Raw genomic sequence first — 17,369 nt, 5'->3', positions numbered from 1 at the left:
CATAAATTACACTGTGCTATTAAGGACATTTTGTAGAATCTGGTTTGTTCAAATATATTGAAAGTTATTTTTAACTAGATGTCCTAGTAAAATCATACTCATTGTTGACGTTTCTGTGATTGTTTCAACTTTGCCTTCCTGCCCTCTCCTGAGGTGTGGTGATCCTCAGGTTAAATCACCACCAGTCATATTTCCCCCTCAAAAGGGGAAAGCAACCTATGGTCATTTGGGACTATGGTGACTTTATGTGCCATGTTATATATTGAAGTTGCAAGTGTTTAGTATCACTTCTATATAAATTTAAACGATTGGAAACCTGTTGGGAGAATAAGTAAAGCACTCCAGGAAGGTAATGAATAACCAAGCTGGAGTGATTTGAGTTGGTGCTGTGCAGGAGGGAAATCCTTAGATTATTTTTAAATTTAAACTTATCACTGATGTGCAAATATATTAATTTGTGGGACATAAATTACAAAATTCTAATTTCTAGAATGTTTTAACTAGTATATTCAATTTAATTGGGTAGCACATGAAAATTCTTGATTGTACAATGCAAATGATTACTGAAATTGGTCATGTGTATTTGAAATTTGTTGGCTCAAAATATAATCTTTGTACATCATTTCAGATCCTTCATGGTTTTAAAAGTCAGATTGGGGATGAGAATTGGACCCGTTTTTCAGACCAGTTCCCGCCTCCCTTGAAGGAACGCCTTGCAGCGTATTATGGAGTCTAGCTGTGTACGCTGTTATCAACCCATACTCGTGGTAATTACCAAACTGGTTTGCTTTAAATGAGATGAACTTTTATCCGCACATCTGTGTATCCACACATCTGTGCCATCACTAAGACAACCTATTTCCATCTCCATAACATTGCTCAATTCCATTACGACCTCAACTGATCTATTGCTGAGGCCCGCAACCACGCCTTTTGAAACAGTTAAGTCAAGCACGGTAGCACAGTGCTTAGCACAGTTGCTTCACAGCTCCAGGGTCCCAGGTTCGATTCCCGGCTTGGGTCACTGTCTGTGCGGAGTCTGCATGTTCTCCCTGTGTCTGCATGGGTTTCCACCGGGTGCTCCGGTTTCCTCCCACAGTCCAAAGATGTGCAGGTTAGGTGGATATGATAAATTGCCCTTAGTGTCCAAAAAGGTGAGGTGGGGTTATGGGGCTAGGGTGGAGGCGTGGGCTTAAGTAGGGTGCTCTTTCCAAGAGCTGGTGCAGACTCGATGGGCCGAATGGTCCCCGTCTGCACTGTAAATTCTATGATTCAGAGGTAATAGTGTACACCTAGCCGGCCTCCTACATTCTATTCTTTATAAATTTGAGGTCATTCTGAACTTTGATGCCTGTGCCAAAACCATGTCACTTCAGTCCTAACTCACACCAAGTCCCATTCATCCATCACAATACTTGCAAATTTTGAAATTGTGCCCTCTACACCCAAGTCTAAGTGATTAATATATATCAAGAAAAACAGTGATCCGACGAACATGGACCCCTGGGGAACACAACTTCCTCCTGTTTGAGAAACAACCATTCACCGCAACTCTGTTTCTTTTGTATTTTATAACAGGGCAATTTAGCACGGCCAATCGACCTACCCTGTACAACTTTGGGTTGTAGGGGTGAGACCCCTGCAGACACTGGGAGAATGTGCAAACTTCAAATGGGCAGTGACCCAGGGCTGAGATAGAACATGGGTCCTCACTGCCGTGAGGCACCAGTGCTAACCACTGCGCCACCACAACTCTCTTGCTTTTGTATCAGCCAAATTTGCATGCATGCGACCACTGTCCCTTTTATTCTATGGGCTTCAACTTTGCTGGCAAGCATATTATCTGGCATTTTATCAAACCCATTTTGTGAATATATATATATATATATATATATACCACATCAACGTCATTACCCTCAACAATTCTTACCTCAAAACATTCAATTAAGTTTGTTAAAGGCAGGTGGCACTTAATTATTTTATGCTGACTTTCCTCGCTTTTTTTGTTTCCCATGCGTGTGTCACTGACGAGGCTGGCATTTGTTGCCAATCCTTATATGCCCTTGAACTGAGTGGCTTGCTAGGCCATTTCAGAAGGCAGTTGAGAGTTGATCACATCCAGTTGGTCTGGAGTCCCTGTAGGACAGACTGGGTAAGCATGGCAGATTTTCTTCCCTAAAGGACTTTAGTGAACCATATGGGATTTTACAAAAATCGATGATAATTGTCATGGTCACCATTACTGAGATTAGCTTTATGATCCAGATTTATTCATTAATCAAATTTACATTTCACCAGCTGTCAATGTGGGATTTGGACTCCTGACCCCAGAACATTATGCTGGGCTTCTGAATTACTAATCCAGTGCCGTTACCACTATTTTGCCCCAGATTATCGTTTCTAAAAACTTTTACTGCCACCAATGATTTAGCTTTTTTTGGTTTGTCCTTTTGTGAACAATGGTATAATCTTTGCAGTTCTCAAATCATCTGGCACCATCCCTGACTGAACCTTTTGGTTGTTCATGCCAGTGGGATCTTCTGGCCCCGCGGACGGCACACCCCTGCGAGTTTCCCAGCGGTAAGGGATGCATTCAACGAGACATCCCGTTAACAACGACGGGACCAGAAGATCCCGCTGCCGGCCAATGGTAGGCTGTCTGAACAAAACACACTGTGGGTTGTGTGGAAAATCCTGCCCCCTGTACCTAAGAAGTTTTGGAAAACTATGACCAGTACCTCCAACGTTTCCACCTTTACTTCACTCAGTATCCTGAGCTGCATCCCGGCTGGTCCTAGTGACTTAATTTTAAAGTACAGCCATCTTATCTAGTACTACTATTCTCAATTTGTAGCTCATCCAGTATCTCTGCTGCCTCCTCTTTCACTGATTGTGACAGCATCTTCCTTGGTAAAGACTGATGCAAAGCACTCATTTAGTACCTCAGTTATGTCTGTTTCCAGCCAACCCTCTTACTACCCTATTATTTTTTATAAGCCTGTAGAATATTTTTGGATTCCCTTTCATGTTAAGTCTCTTCACCTGCTCTCTTTGCATTACTTTCCTTTTTCACATCCTCTCTGAACTTCTACATTCAGTGTGGATCTCTCGTCATCTGGGAGCTCGGACTTTGATTGCTGCAACTCTTTTTATTCCCCTCATGAGAATGCTTGTAGACTGTATCTAAACCATCTCCTCTTTGAAAACAGCCCATTTTTTGATTACAGTCTCCCTCAAATCTTTGATTCCAATTTACCCAGGACAGACTTGTCCTCAACCCAATTCGTCCTCCATTTAAGAATATTGCCTCTATTGCTCCTTGTCCTTTTCTATAATTAATCTAATCTCAATAATACTATATCATTGTTCCCTAAGAACCCCCTACTGACGCTTGATCACTTGACTTACTTCATGCTCCAGACAAAATTCAGCAATACTACCGTCCTCGTTGTGCTAGAAACTAGCGAACAAGAGAATTCTCTTCAAATCACTTCAAAAGCTCTTCCTCCCTCTCTGCCCGATATAGAATTAAAACCAACCTTTGGCCTAATGTTGCATTATGTGGTTCTATGTCAGATTTGTTTTGATAACACTCCAGTGAAATGCCTTGAGATGTTTGTTTTAGCCAAAAGTGTAAACCATATTTATTTTTCTCTACAGGTCTTTCAAGCTGGGAAGTCCATAGGGAGACTCTGCACCCAGGGAAAAAGTTACCCTTTACGGGGGGGGAAGGGTAAACCAGTGGGACATATAGTACAATCCCAGCCCTACTGGGACGGGTGGGAGGGAGGTGTTTAGCCGTCGTACTGTTCAGTCGACATTGGGGAAAGTTGAACCCTGAAGTCTCGATGGACATTTGTCTCTTCTTTTTAGAGCTTTACACCAGAAGAGAAGAAACAAAGGAAGACATCTGACCCAAAGACATCATGTTTCTGACTAAGGGAAAATGCAACAAATGCAGGAATATAGGCTTCAAAAGTGGGTTTTAAGTGCAGAGAGAAAATCATAATCATTAGGTTAAAGTTGGCAGCCAGAGACATGGGGGTTTTACATACAGACTAAGGCTGAAGGTAAGAATTAAGAAAACACTCGGGGATTAATAGGCATTTGCATGAATTTTAGGAGAGCTACAAAAATGACAATGTTAGCGCAATTCAAAAGTGCAGCTTGTTTCCAAGATTAATAGCAAACACCTAAGTAAAATCATAGACATTAAGATGTGACTTTCTAATGAAGTAACAATATTGGTCATAATGAGTGACTAATGATTGATAACCAGGCTAAATGGCTCAAAACCCTAAATAGCTTTTTTTTCACTGAGTGGTACGTGCATATCAGTTAATGTTTGACATATCTTTAGTTTTGCATTTAAAAAACACCAGATAGTATAAGTAATTTGGTTGTCATGCCAGTGTTCAGATTTTTTTCTTAAACTAAGAACTACAGTAAATCTTTGTAGCGTACATGTTCGATTTAAGGTACAGGCATGTATTTGGTTCACTGTGGTTAACAGTAAGGTTGCTTTGTTTAGTGGGGCATTGGTCTAGCATGTGTGCATCATAGAGAGTGGAAATGGTAAGGTTTCTTTCCCACTAGAATTTTTTTAGTGTTGCAGCTCAACAATATTACTAAATAGACTATGTAAAATTCCCCGAGGTTTTTCATATAGGATTTTAATTTCTGTTAAGGTTATTCATAGGTATAACAGTTTGTAACGATTTGAAATATCTTTAGGATCCAATAGGGTTAAGATTGTTATTGTATTGTGTGTAACCTGCACAATGTGGAAAGCTGAAATCGCCATGCAAATCTGTTGCCTCTGTGCTGTCAATGTGATGTGCTTTCTGCATGGTTATATACTATTGAAATTAATAGAACCTCCAGAGATAAAAGAATTATGTAGTAGGACATTTGAGCGCTGCATAATTAGATGGCATGTAAGGACAATTGTACAAGTGTTAAGAGACAGGTTTGCTTTATTTAGTGTTTTTAATCCGACTTGATTGTAATACTTTTGTTCAAAGCATGATCTCGTGAGATGCTTATTGTCCTGTACTGAGTCTTAAGCAGGATAGATCAAAATTTCAATCTGGAATATATGAAACAAAAATTGGCACATTGGTGGCCCTTTTTGCCATAAAAGCTGCAGGAGTACAAAATGAAATGGATCCGTTTTCTTTAATTTGTTCTACTTTATGTTGCTTTCTATACTCCTTTGTGTAAATAAATCCTTTTACATTAAATTCTGCCCCTTCCCCCTAATGTGTATTTGTTGTAAATCTTTTTTTTAATTTTTATTAGTATGTACTGTGAATGTGGAAAACAAAAACTGGTACACTTGACCTTTGTTATGCGTGAGTCTTTTATAATACATTGACTGCCTGATTATTATCCCATGATGGTTAGATTTTTTTTCAGATGGGGCATACTCTCCCCCAGGGAAAACAGCTGCTCTGCTGGTCAGAGTGTGGAGTGCAGCACAACTTCAGAGGCTGCAAGGCTAGATTAAAATAGACAGTAAATAATTTTAAGTACTTTAAAAGCCATGACAGCTTTTTGTATTTCTAGGTTTTCCTCCATTACATATTTTGCTACACAGAAAAAGGGAGAAAAAAGTGTTTGGATGATTTTTGCTGCTTGCTTTTTAAGTTGTGAGATGAATGAGGTAACTAATGCACTGAAAAAGACAAGCTTTGTGTGCTTGTATGCATGAATGAGATTGCAGCATGGAATTCAGTAGCTGCAGTTTAGTTTGCAATACATTTGTTGATTTTATTTTACTTTGCATGAGAATGCGGTTTATACATTCCTTACTTTTGCACAGCTTGGACAGTGATTGGACAGAAGCTGGTTACTTTTTCATAACTACATATATACAAACCATGTAATATGCTAGTTAACTAAGCGCTTCTCAGCTCTTCACTAAATAAAGGTTCCATCAACTTGCATGGCCCTTTCCTACATGTGCAACATTCATAAACTTGCATGCAATGGACTTACTTTAATTGCTGATGCATAACTGATTAAAAAAAGAACTTTTTGCTCAGGTTTTTAGAAAACAACTCCATGGCTGCTGCTAGAAGCTACCGGTATTTGTATTGCGAAGAGAAATGTATTTGCATGTTCTTCATAGGCTTGAACCAAAATAAATTTCAATGCTCAGTACCTGCAGTTGGTTCCCAAATGTGCTTAACTTGCTTTTGATCTAAAAGGACATTTTCTTCACATTAGATACTGCCTAACTAGGAAAACAATACTTCAGACCAGGTTTTTTCTCATTTTGAAAATGACTAACAAAACTCCAATGTTATCTGGATTTAAATCTCCACAGTGTTGAGGTGTAAGAAATAAAAGTTACAGTATTACAACAGGTTGGACAGAATTATAAATGTACTTAATTCCCTGGGGTGGAGGGTTTATTAGGGAGCAGAGCAGAATGGACAAAGATTAAATTCCTCTAAAGAATTAGAAAGATTTTGTGAATGAGTTTCTAGACCTTAATTCTAGGCTTTCTAACCAGTCAATTTGCTGAAAAAACATACACCTTGCAGTGATTCAGCTGTTGGAATGTCGAGAGGAGCTTTTTCTTTACTGTAATATTAATCATTATCTACTAAAATAAAGTGTTAAATACTTTGCTTACTGTCCTCCCTTTTAACCCATGGTATCAGTTTTATATTTTATCTATTTCTGCCCCCTTTCTCAGTGTTTTGGTATAAAGATTGCTAATACTTCTATTTCTCAATCTCCTGATCCCACCATCTACTTTAGAAATTGGGGAAAATATTTAAAAGTGAATTCCAAAGACCTATAAGTATAGAAATGAGAAATTACCAGGTCAATCTTTAATGTTACTTGTTACATCAGCAACCCGCCAACAGCAGGATGAATTCTCATCCAGGAATGTGCTTAGATGAGATAAACCGTCCTTGTATCTTTGGGTTAAGATCATGTTGATAGAAATTATTATTGGGCAGCCATGCAAAATATTTAGTGGTCATCTTTTTACATTCTGTTCTTCTACCAGTGTTCAGGTTGGGCGGCACGGTCACACTGTGGTTAGCACTGTTGCATCACAATGCCAGGGACCCGGGTTTGATTCCCAGCTTGGGTCACTGTTTGTGCGGAGTCTGCACGTTCTCCCTGTGTTTGTGTGGGTTTCCTCCGGGTGCTTCGGTTTCCTCCCACAAAGTCCTGAAAGACGTGCTTGTTAGGTGAATTGGATATTCTGAATTCTCCCTCCGTGTACCCGAACAGGCGCCGTAGTGTGGCGACTAGGAGATTTTCACAATAACTTCATTGCAGTGTTAATATAAGCCTACCTGTGACTAATAAAGATTAGGTTCGAATTGCTATAATCTAGCAAATCTATATGCAGTATTTTAACGACTGACTATTATTTGATTTGATAGGTCAAGTTTGGGCTAATGTATTTAATGTGGGAGTAGAATTCCAGTAACCTGGTTTAATCCCCAAAAATAGTAACCATAAATAATTTTATTTACTAAAGATCTCTCTTTCCCCATCAAATAACCTTGTATGGGCAGACTCGACAGTCTGAAGTTTGATAATTTATTTCTCTTTACCCTATTTGACTTTGATCTGCACATGTACAGTGCAATTGCATTTACATAAACCTCTAAATAATTGGTTTTAAAAGTTCTAATTGTTTCCAGCACACTCATGACTGTGGAAAAATCAAGATTCAGTGCTCCAAAGTACAGCAGCAGTAGCTCTTTAGTCCAGCGTCTTCATTTTTAGTTTTTGTTGACTTAAAGATTCGTGCCAATGTATGTAATTTTTAAATGGAGATTTACAGGAGTTGGTACTTTGCCTTATTCTGGTGGACATAGCAAATGCTGTGATATTCTTTTAGTTTCCTGTCTCGCACACTTTTTGAAAACTACTTTGTGAATTGCCAGCAATTTGCCAGCAAAATCCTTTAGATTGACTGGGCTCTTTTAACTAATTTTCCATTATTTGAGCAAGTAGTATTTAATATTAAATATTGCTGTGGTATGTTTCTAAAACGAGTTTGTTCTAAACCAACAACACTTTTCAGTATTGCACTTGACTGAGCAACTGATTAATAATTGGTTATATTCTACTAGTGCCTCCTGATACAAAGCAGGTTATGTATTATTAACCTAGCTCTCTGTCATGAGAGCATTACAACTGACAGTCAGCTGCAATATTGCAGTGTTTAAAAATTGCTCCTGTGGTTCAGAACAACCTCAACACCAGATATATTTTAATAAATTTTTGGGCAGCATGAATATGGAATGTTGAAAAGTACTTTTAAGGAAAATATTGTAACTACAAATGGTAACGTTTTAATTTACTTATCCAATCGGGTAAAATAGAGTCATAGGTTTTTCAGTGAAATTTAATTGACTGAAGCATGCTATTCATTTTAATGGATTTTACTGAGTTCAAAGAGCCTAATGTTAAAAATTAGAATATTTTTTGAAGAAATTTATGTAACTAGTATTGGAGACTGTCAATTAATAGGTATACAAACATTTTTTTAAACTAACCTTTCCGTGGTAACTTCAGAAGCAGAGCATTCTTAATTCCCTTTTCTCAGACCTTGGCTCCCCTATTTTGTACCAATTATTGAAATTTCTCTGGAAACTAAAAACTGAAAAAGAAGAATCTAAATTATCTTTCACTTTGCATGCTCACTGCATTGCAGGTGCATAAGATTGATCCCTGCCCCTCTTTCCCCCTCCCCCATTCCAATACAGCAGTTAAATTACATTCATATATTCAGATTGCTGAAGGTGTAGCAAGAAACAAATGTGCATTGTCAAAATGTCCCGCCCCCCAAGTTATGAACCTGACTATAAACACTAAATATTTTTGCACAAGCTAAATGCATCATGGGATATACAGAGCATTTTAGTCGCTCGTTGTGTAAATGTACCATATGGTTTTTGAATGTTGGGGAGAATGTTGATGGAGTCATGAGAATTAGTCTCATCACATTCCAGTGTTTCTGCCTTTTTGGCATGCTAAAGCACGGCTTGATTTGTCTGCTCCTCACACTGAATGGAGTGCTGTTAGTGTGCTGTCCTTGCAGAAACGGCCGCTGCTACTGATGTAGTTTTTCTACTTGAATATTTTTATGTTGTAGAGATCTCAGGTCAGCATTTACTGTTTTTATATATGCCTTTTACCTTCCCTTCCGTTTGAGTGTCCCTCTTTTGAAGGGTTCTAACAGTGCATTATTTAGCAATTGTAGATGCTTCAGGTCATTCTCCATTGATGTCCCTGAATCTAATCACATGTCTTGGCCAAAATTGGTCATGACCTGAAATGAAATTTCATGTGAATGTTCTCTTAAACGTGTTTTACAGAGCAGGAAAGTGCAGAAGCTTCCATCCTGATTATCTACTAAGTAGAAGTCCACTGCCATAGGCCATTATAGAATTTGATTTAAAAACTGCATACAGATTCAGTTTTATTGTGCATTTTCAACATTGAATTTTTATCTATCAATATCTCAACTTTTATCTATCAATATCTCAAGATCAACGGTGTATATTATCTCATTGTAATTGGGACGAATGCAGAATGATACTGGTCCACTCTGTGGATAATCCATCACTTGATGGGGTGAAATATGACAACTGTCATGAAATATAGAAATGTAATTGTCCGTGATATCTTAAAGATTTATTAAAGTGACTTCTCCAATTGTTGAGCATTAATGCAGTGATAGCTCAATGACATTTTTTTGTCTTCACCCAGCGGCTTGCTTGAGCTTCAGTGACCACATTCTGTGTCCTGGGTTAGTTTAGGTATTGACAGGCGTGTAGTTTGGCTAGCTATAAAATTGTGGAAGATATCTGCATTCATACGTGCGTGTTTTTCCCCCGACTTGATGACCAAAGGATTCTTTAAAAGGAGCTTCACATGAGTAATGTGGTGTTAGGATTTACCCTTTAAAACCTCTCCTGCAACCTCTCAAGCTATATGAACAAGCTGTAAGCAACATTTCTTGGAAGTCTGCTTCTGTGTAAACTTGACAAAACTTCATTTTAAATAGAAACATGGTTTTAATTTTTGATAAGCTGCTGAATTTTGAAGAAAGTTTTTGGGGCCACCAAATATTTTGGATCATGCAGAGAATATATATTGTATTGATCTTATATGTAGTAACTTTTGTATTGATAATTGTTAGTTTGTATCTTGTAGTGAACTAGTAGATGTTAATGTTAACCACTGCTAGGAAATGTATGTTCAAAATAAATCATTTAAAGATAACAATTGAATTCTGATTTTTATCTTGAATATTCTAGAAATGCAAAATCATTCAGCAAAATCTGATTTAGAAATATGAAAAGCCCAACTGCAGGTGCTTCTCTCTTCCCCGCCTGCTAAATACACAAGTACCCTGGAATGTTCATTGGAGATGGACTGTGCTTCAACATTGTTTTGCACAAGAGGTTCAGTTCATGACTACCATGCAAGTTACCGCTGAGCATTGAACAAAAGGATATCAGTTCATCTCAGATCTTTGACACCTTGATAGAAATGATATAATGCAGCAGATTTTCAGTAGGCAGTCTGACCACCATATAAGGTGAGAATATATCCTGTGAGCGTTGATTTATTTTCATTCAAGAATGTTTCACGGGATGGGGGCCAGGAGAGGTTATAAAATGGTTTTCTTCATACCATTCCACACAGTTGCTCAACTCAGCAGTAAATTGCTTATAACAATTATGGTACAGATATCAGAAAAAATGTTAAATGAACATCAGAAATACTATGTTTCAGAATAAAAGTAATTTAAAGCCATAGTTTGCGGATTTGAAAGTACTGTGGATTTATGATGCCACATTTTCCTATTGATTTCAGTGGGGGGGGGGGGGGGGGGGAAACCTCTCAATGTCCTTACATTCGTACATTCCAGCAGCCCAAAGTGAAATCAGGAAAAATCTTGGGACTCTTGCTCACAGTCCCTATTTAGTATACCATGAACTTGCCTTGTGTGTAGTATATGCTTTACCTTAGGAATACCCCATCGTTTTCAGTTAAAGCAGGTATTCTGGCTCCTCGTTTTTTTTCTGTTTTTTGAGATTTTTGAATGAGCGCTTGCAAAATTGATGTTTTGATGTTGTAAATAAATTTTATTTTGCTGGTTAGAGAAGGTCTTCAGTCAGCAGAGCAAGTTTTCTTATCCAGCTCGTCAGTAATCAAAAAGTGACTTTCATGAAAAGCATTTACAATTCCACCGAAAACTGATCTTGAAGCCTCCTATATCATGCCTTCCGAGTTACTTTCAAGCATAGGAATAGAGATGGACACTAAACTTTAGACCCTGACCTGATATTTAATTAGTCATAAACTGTCCTTTGAAGCATAATTCTCCCTACCTTCTCTATATCTTCAAGACCTCTATATATCTAATTTTGTACGCTGCAATACAACTTGTGTTTGTAGCCTTCTGGAACAGTGGTGCCCATTCAATCGCTCCTCCGAAATTTTTCCGATTCACTTTCCAGTGTCTTAGCTTGAATTCTAAAATTACATTCCCTTCTGGTTTCCTATCCTAGAGGAATAGTCATTCCCCCTCTATCAATTTTTCTTGTATTAAAGATTTCAATCAGGCACCCTCCAACCTTGTATCTAAAGAATAAATAACACGTTTTCACAATCTGTTGTCATGCTTTGGAGCAATAGGTATCTTTAGACCTGTAGTTCCCAATGCTTCCAGTCACATATATTTTCCTCATCACGTGTCACTATGACTTTGACTGATGGGGTTTGATGCAATGATTAGTAAACAATTCCATTATCATATAATGTGACTAGCTGTACCAGGATGGCAGAAAACGAGATTGACTTTTTCTTGCAATTCCTCAATCATAACTCAGTCCTGTTATCTGGAGAGTCATTCTGATGTGAACGATTTAATGGCGCTACTTGAAGAAGTGTAGCAAACTCTGGTACCCTAGCCAATATTCTTGCCTCAATCAACACCACTACCATTTGGTTAACGTTTCACTCATCGTATTTGCAATTTGTGGGACCTTGATGTGTGAAATGTGTTGTGAGCTGACATAAGTAACAGTGGTTGCACATCAAAAATAAAACTTTTCCATCTTCAGGGAAGGTTAGTCTTTATGATCATGTTATTCAGCCTCCTTACTGATTAATTAAATTCTCTCCTTTCTCCTGTCATTCTGGTGCTTTTTTTAATACTGCCAGTCCTATCCTCTTTCTAAAATCCTATATCCATAGATAATGTACTTTACTAGGCTGTAGCTGGATATATAGATTAGATTTAGATTTATTGTTGCGAGTACTGACGTACACTGAAAAGTATTCTGTGTACAGTACAGTCAGATTGTTCCATACATGAAAAAAACAACAGGACATACAATAATTACGCATTGTAAATTAATACACCGGGTGACGCACACAATGTAAATACAAAGACATCGGGTGAAGCATACGGAATATAGTGCTACAACAGTATAGAAGATGCGCAGACAGATCAGTTCAGTCCATAAGAGGGTCATTCAGGAGCCTGGTAACAACAGGAATGGAACAGTTTTTGAATCTGTTAATGCATGTTCTCAGGCTGTTGTATCTTTTGCCTGATGGAAGAGGTTAGAAGAGAATAACCCGGGTTATGCCCCCTTCCCAAGGCAGTGGGAGGTGTAGACCAGTCATTTTCAAACAGGGTCACGACCTGCAGGAGATTCGAGAGGCCATGCATAGCGGCATCTCGGATTGCAGGAAGTAGTGCCCAATGGTGCGGCTGGCCTTTGTAATGCTGGCTATTTTACACATGCATGCTCCCTCAGCAGTGCACAGGATGCCTCCTGATGTCAGCGCGCTGACCCAGGAGCAGATTTTTTTTTAAATTGCTAGAGTCTTCCTGCTTGGAGCGGTGGCAGAAAGCATCTACCCTGTCATATACCCTGAACACTGACGTGTTCTGGCACAAGAGATTCCTCCCATTTTGCAGCTGCCAGAAGTGCTAGTTTGAACGCCAAGGTCTCTGGTGAACAACCCATGAAGAAGGAGCAGAACACAGGACTAAGCCGCATAAAGATTATTGCTTGAGGTGTGGGTTTATTACTTGTGCCACTGCAAATCAGGATTCAAAGTTCATGTGTGTTACATGCTGGGAAGCACTGGCAAATGAAAGTTTAAACCCCTCAAAACTTCAAAGATATTTGAAGACAGCATGGCGTGTTTGAGGATGCAGTAAAATCTTTATCAGCTGAAGTCATTTTCAGAAATGCAACATTGAATAACAAAGCAAGTGAGATCGTGAGCTCCAAGCAGGCTCACCTGCCACATTGAAGGTAAGTGAAAATGGTGGGTGGCAAAATTCGACGGCCATGAGTCACGAAGGTCGGCCAGCATGGTTCCCAAAGGATGGGCAGTTGGTAAAAATGGGTCCCGGTCAAAAAAGTGAAAAACACGTGTAGACAGTCAATGGATGGGAAGCATGATGTACTGAGCTGTGTCCATGACTCTCATTTGTACCACATAAACCCCCACGTCCTCCATTTTATGGGCTATTTGCTTGTTAATTTACAAACTTGATGGATTTTTGCAAAATCTCCATCTCCACTATCATTCTCATTCTATGTTTTAAAAATTTGCTTCTGTTTTTCTAGTACAATACCTGTGGAAGTTTATTTTGCAACCTGCTAATCCTTAGCTGTTTCATTACTGCCCAGTGCTATATATTAATGCTTTATCAATAATTTCTGATCTTGGGTGAAGTACCGATCTCTTGCTGGTCAGCCCCCGTCCAAATTTATTAAGGCTATATCACGGGTAGAATCGCATTCGTAAACTCAAAATTACCTTAATGTTTAATCCAGCAACTAGTTCCAGTATTGTTTTTCAGACAATTGTGTAAAATTATCATTGCCAGGGTGCAACATATTGGATCGTTCAGTTACTTCTGATACTGTCAAGTAATTTTCTAACCATAAGAAATGCCTTAAGTAATGCACAAGATGACCATTGGTTGAGCAGGGCCAGTGAAACCTCTGAATGCAACTTGACATTGATAGTATCTGCTTTCTTAAAACAAACAACCAAAATCTTGGTCAAAGAGATGGGTTTCAAGGAACCAACTTCAAGAAGACGTGAGGTGAAGTGGTTTATGGAGGTCATTCAAGAGGTGAAGGCACAGCCACCAAGGAAGGGTGAGCAAAGAGAGGTGCACAAGATGACATAATTAAGTTTTTTTTAAAAAATTAAGTATCGGCTTTCACAACCACGAGACAGCTGAAAGTACTTTACAGCCAATGGAGCACTTTTGAATTGTAATCATTGATGTGGGAAATGTGGCAGCCAATTTGCACATAACAAGTTTCAACAAACCGCACAACATGATTTTTCTTTGTGATGTTGGTTGAGGGATAAATAATGGCCAGGACACCCACATCCATTATACTTAGTGCCATGGGATCTTTTGCATCGAGACGGAGTCTTGCTTTGAGACCTCATCCCAAAGATGATGGTATCACTCGCTCAGTATTACATTTGAGTGTTGGCCTTGATTTTTGAGCTGATGTTCTGGTGTGGGACTTGAACCTTGTGACTCAGAGGCAAGAGTGATACTAACTGAGGCACAGCTGACATATTTAACTACTGTAGGACTGGAGGGGTTGCAGAGGTAGGGAAAAGTGAGGGCATGGAAAGATTTGAATATAATTTTTAACAAATAGAAATTGAAGCAGTTCTTGGATTGGGACTGAGACACGTTCGAGCAGGAAAGGTATTCTCTGCATCTAATCCGTGTTTGCTAATGCTTGTTCTAAAGTGCTGCTTTATCTAGCACTAGTGTCTCATATCTAGAGTAAAATGAGAACAGTACAGTCACTTATATTACTGCCCATTTACAATCTTCTGTAGTAAAACAACGGAATATGCAAAATTGTTCTCCCAAACTAGTGCAACTGGCTGACATTCCTCTGTATTGTGCTCGATTGCACTATTATTAATCTGTATTCCATTACTTAATTACTAACACATTTGATCCATCTCAAAATTCCAGTGATAACTATATGCAAAGCCATCTTTTGAATTGCCGTACTGACAAATCGGGGCTCAGTCTTTCATTATCTCTTCGGAACTGGAATTTTTTAAGATCAGAAAATCACATTTTTTCAGACTTTGAAGATAGAAGATTGGGGAAAGAAAAATGAGAAACCTAGTATATTTTATGTATAGCTAGGACCAACAGGAATTCTTGGGCCTGTGTTTTGTATGTTGGAAACTTGCTATTTTTAGGTATTGAGATTTGTACCTGAGCTTGTATGCTTGTATTTTACTACTTAATCGTGCAACCCATTCAATAGTTTGAACATGTCGTGACTTGTAAAGGATTGATCATCACTTGTAGATGATCTTGCTATTTAATGATTAGTGTGCAGTAGTTATTTCCATGATTTTTAGGAAGTTGATATACTAAATAAGTGGCACTAAATACATTTCAAAACAATGTTTTTCAAATTGTTTGAATAATCTCCCAAATTTGTGTTAAATTTATTCAGAGATGGCTCATGGCAACTACATAAATGTTTACCCAGGTAGTGATTGTGGTAATATATTAGCAAGACTTAGCTGAGTTCACATCCTAGCATGGTTGATTTGTAAAATTACTTCAATGAATCTGGTATTGTGGGCTAATCTGGGAAGAACAAAGAAAAGTACATCACAGGAACAGGCCTTTTGGCCTTCCAAGCCTGCGCCGACCATGCTGCCCATCTAAACTAAAATCTTCTCCACTTCCTGGGTTCATATCCGTCTATTCCCATCCTATTCATGTATTTGTCAAGATGCCCCTGAAACGTCTCTATCGGCCCTGCTTCCACCACCACCTCCATCAGTGAGTTCCAGACACCTACTACCCTCTGTGTAAAAAAAATAAATAAAATTACCTCGTACATCTCTAAACCTTGCCCCTCGCACCTTAAACCTATACCCCCTAGTAATTGACCCCTCTACCCCGGGGAAAAGTCTCTGACTATCCACTCTGTCTATGCCCCTCATAATCTTGTAGACCTCTATCAGGTCACCCCTCAACCTCCTTCGTTCCAGTGAGAACAAACCAGGTTTATTCAACCTCTCCTCACAGCTAATGCCCTCCATACCAGGCAACATCCTGGTAAATCTCTTCTGCACCCTCTCTAAAGCCTCCACATCCTTCTGGTAGTGTGGCGACCAGAATTGAACACTATACTCCCAAGTGTGGCCTAACTAAGGTTCTATACAGCTGCAACATGACTTGCCAATTCTTATACTCAATTCCCCGGCCAATGAAGGCAAGCATGCCGTATGCCTTCTTGACTACCTTCTCCACCTGTGTTGCCCCTATTCAGTTACCTGTACACCAAGATTTCTCTGACTAAGGTTAGATGTGGGACTTTTGGCTGACGAAGGGGTGTGCGAGCGGCTGAGGAAATGTATTCAGAATTACCTGCAGGTCAACGACATGGGGGAAACTTCAGCAGTGGTGGTCTGGGAAGCACTGAAGGTGGTGGTCAGAGGGGAGCTGATCTCGATACGGGCCAATAGGGAGAAGGTAGACAGGGCAGAGACGGACCGACTGGTAAAGGAGATACTACAGATCGATAGGAGGTAGGCGGAGACCCCAGAGGCATGGCTTTTAAGGGAATGGCGGAGGCTGCATGCGGAGTTTGGCTTGATAACCATGGAGGGCAGGGGAGGGGGCAATCTATGAGTATGGAGAGAAGGCCAGCAGAATGCTTGCACAGCAGCTTAGAAATAGGGAGGCAGCCAGGGAGATAGGGAAAGTAAATGACGGAGATGGGAACCAGGTTGGAGATTCAGCAGGGGTGAATAAGGTGTTTAGGGAGCGCGTCCCGTCTCCGAAAATTGTCCTTCATTTGGTCTAGTCGGGCCAGATTTAATTTATGCAGCCGGTCCCATTCTCATGCCACTTGAATGCCTAGGTACCTAAAGCTTCCCCCTACTAATCTAAATGGCTGCTCCCCCAATCGCCTCTCCTGTCCCCTCGCCTGGACTGGAAACATCTCACTTTTCCCCATATTTAGCTTATACCCCGAAACCGGCCAAATTCCCCTCGAATCCTCATGATTTCTTCCATCCCCTCTATTGGGTCCGATTTTCCAGCCCCTTGAGGCTCAGAGCAATTGCCAATGGCTCTATAGCTAGCGCGAACAACAGTGGGGAGAGGGGGCATCCTTATCTCATCCCCCGGTGCAGTCTAAAATAGTCTGTATAAATCGGCCTTAGTTCAAACATGGGGCAGAGCTGAAATTCAGAGATGAGAATGACTGCCCTTGACATCAAGGTAGCATTTGATGGGGTGTTACACCAAGGAACCCAAGCAAAACGGG

General features: G+C 39.6%; 1 protein-coding gene across 6 annotated transcripts in view; it reads left to right on the top strand.

Annotated features, from left to right (window-relative positions):
* tnpo1 (transportin 1) overlaps positions 1-10,272 on the top strand; it is a 233,726-nt gene extending 223,454 nt beyond the window's left edge. For all 6 annotated transcript variants that reach the window (XM_072516131.1, XM_072516134.1, XM_072516135.1 and 3 more), the window contains exons 24-25: positions 629-767; positions 3,661-10,272. In XM_072516131.1, coding sequence (XP_072372232.1) covers positions 629-736 — 108 coding nt within the window. In that variant the 3' untranslated portion in view covers positions 737-767; positions 3,661-10,272. The remainder of the gene's footprint in view (positions 1-628; positions 768-3,660) is intronic.
* Positions 10,273-17,369: the final 7,097 nt, after the last annotated feature.

This window comes from Scyliorhinus torazame, chromosome 9, assembly GCF_047496885.1.
Source record: "Scyliorhinus torazame isolate Kashiwa2021f chromosome 9, sScyTor2.1, whole genome shotgun sequence".
NCBI classification, from domain to species: domain Eukaryota; kingdom Metazoa; phylum Chordata; class Chondrichthyes; order Carcharhiniformes; family Scyliorhinidae; genus Scyliorhinus; species Scyliorhinus torazame.
Note: the sequence above shows the minus strand (reverse complement) of the source record. Positions and strands in the feature narration are given on the sequence as shown.